The sequence below is a fragment of the Enhydra lutris genome, unplaced genomic scaffold (genome assembly GCF_002288905.1).
Source record: "Enhydra lutris kenyoni isolate GAN:26980312 unplaced genomic scaffold, ASM228890v2 scaffoldscaffold12, whole genome shotgun sequence".
Taxonomy (NCBI): Eukaryota; Metazoa; Chordata; class Mammalia; order Carnivora; family Mustelidae; genus Enhydra; species Enhydra lutris.
The window spans coordinates 41,407,230-41,408,087 of NW_019154096.1; the positions used below are offsets into that span (position 1 = coordinate 41,407,230).

The 858-nt window shown below is 41.7% G+C and overlaps 1 protein-coding gene across 1 annotated transcript in view; it reads left to right on the forward strand.

Moving 5' to 3' along the window:
* LOC111145000 (olfactory receptor 13A1) overlaps nucleotides 1–439 on the forward strand; it is a 16,150-nt gene extending 15,711 nt beyond the window's left edge. The window contains 1 exon segment of the mRNA XM_022499633.1: nucleotides 1–439. Coding sequence (XP_022355341.1) covers nucleotides 1–439 — 439 coding nt within the window.
* Nucleotides 440–858: the final 419 nt, after the last annotated feature.

Below are 858 nucleotides of genomic sequence, written 5' to 3' on the forward strand. Positions count from 1 at the left end.
GTTAAATTTCTGTGGCCCCAATGTCATTACCCATTTTTTCTGTGAGGTCCCTCCTCTCCTGCTTCTCTCCTGTAGCTCCACGTATGTGAACAGCATCATGATTGTCCTGGCTGATGCGTTTTATGGCATATTGAACTTCCTGATGATCATTGTGTCATACGGCTTTATCATCTCTAGCATCCTCAAGATGCGGACTGCGGAGGGGAAGAAGAAAGCCTTTTCCACCTGCTCCTCCCACCTCATTGTGGTATGCATGTATTATACTGCTGTCTTCTATGCCTACATAAGCCCAGTCTCCAGCTATAGTGCAGAGAAGAGCAAGTTGGCTGGCGTACTGTATACTATGGTGAGCCCTACGCTCAACCCCCTCATCTATACTTTGAGAAACAAGGAAGTCAAGGCAGCCCTCAGGAAGCTTTTCGCCTTCTCCAGAAATTAATTTCTGTCTTCTGAAGCTTTTGTTGGAGACTACATGTTGAAGTCCACAGTGGTTTCAGAGACTCTCTAATGAAGGTTTTGGAAACTACCACTAATGACTCAGTGTGTTTACTAATAGATTCTCTAATGACTTGAAGAGCCATTATTGTTATTCATCTTGCTTTCTTGTAATCTCATAATTTTTATATTTTCTACATTTTTTAATGATTTAAAAAATTAAAAAAAAACCATTTTAATGAACATTGAGTGATTAAAAACACATTACTCATTTGATAAAACAGAGCTCATTTGATTATAGCCTTAGAAAATTCAGTTTAAGGGGCGCGTGGGTGGCTCAGTTGTTAAGCATCTGCCTTTGGCTCAGGTCATGATCCCAGGGTCCTGGGATTGAGCCCCACACAGGGTTTCCTGCTCAGCAGG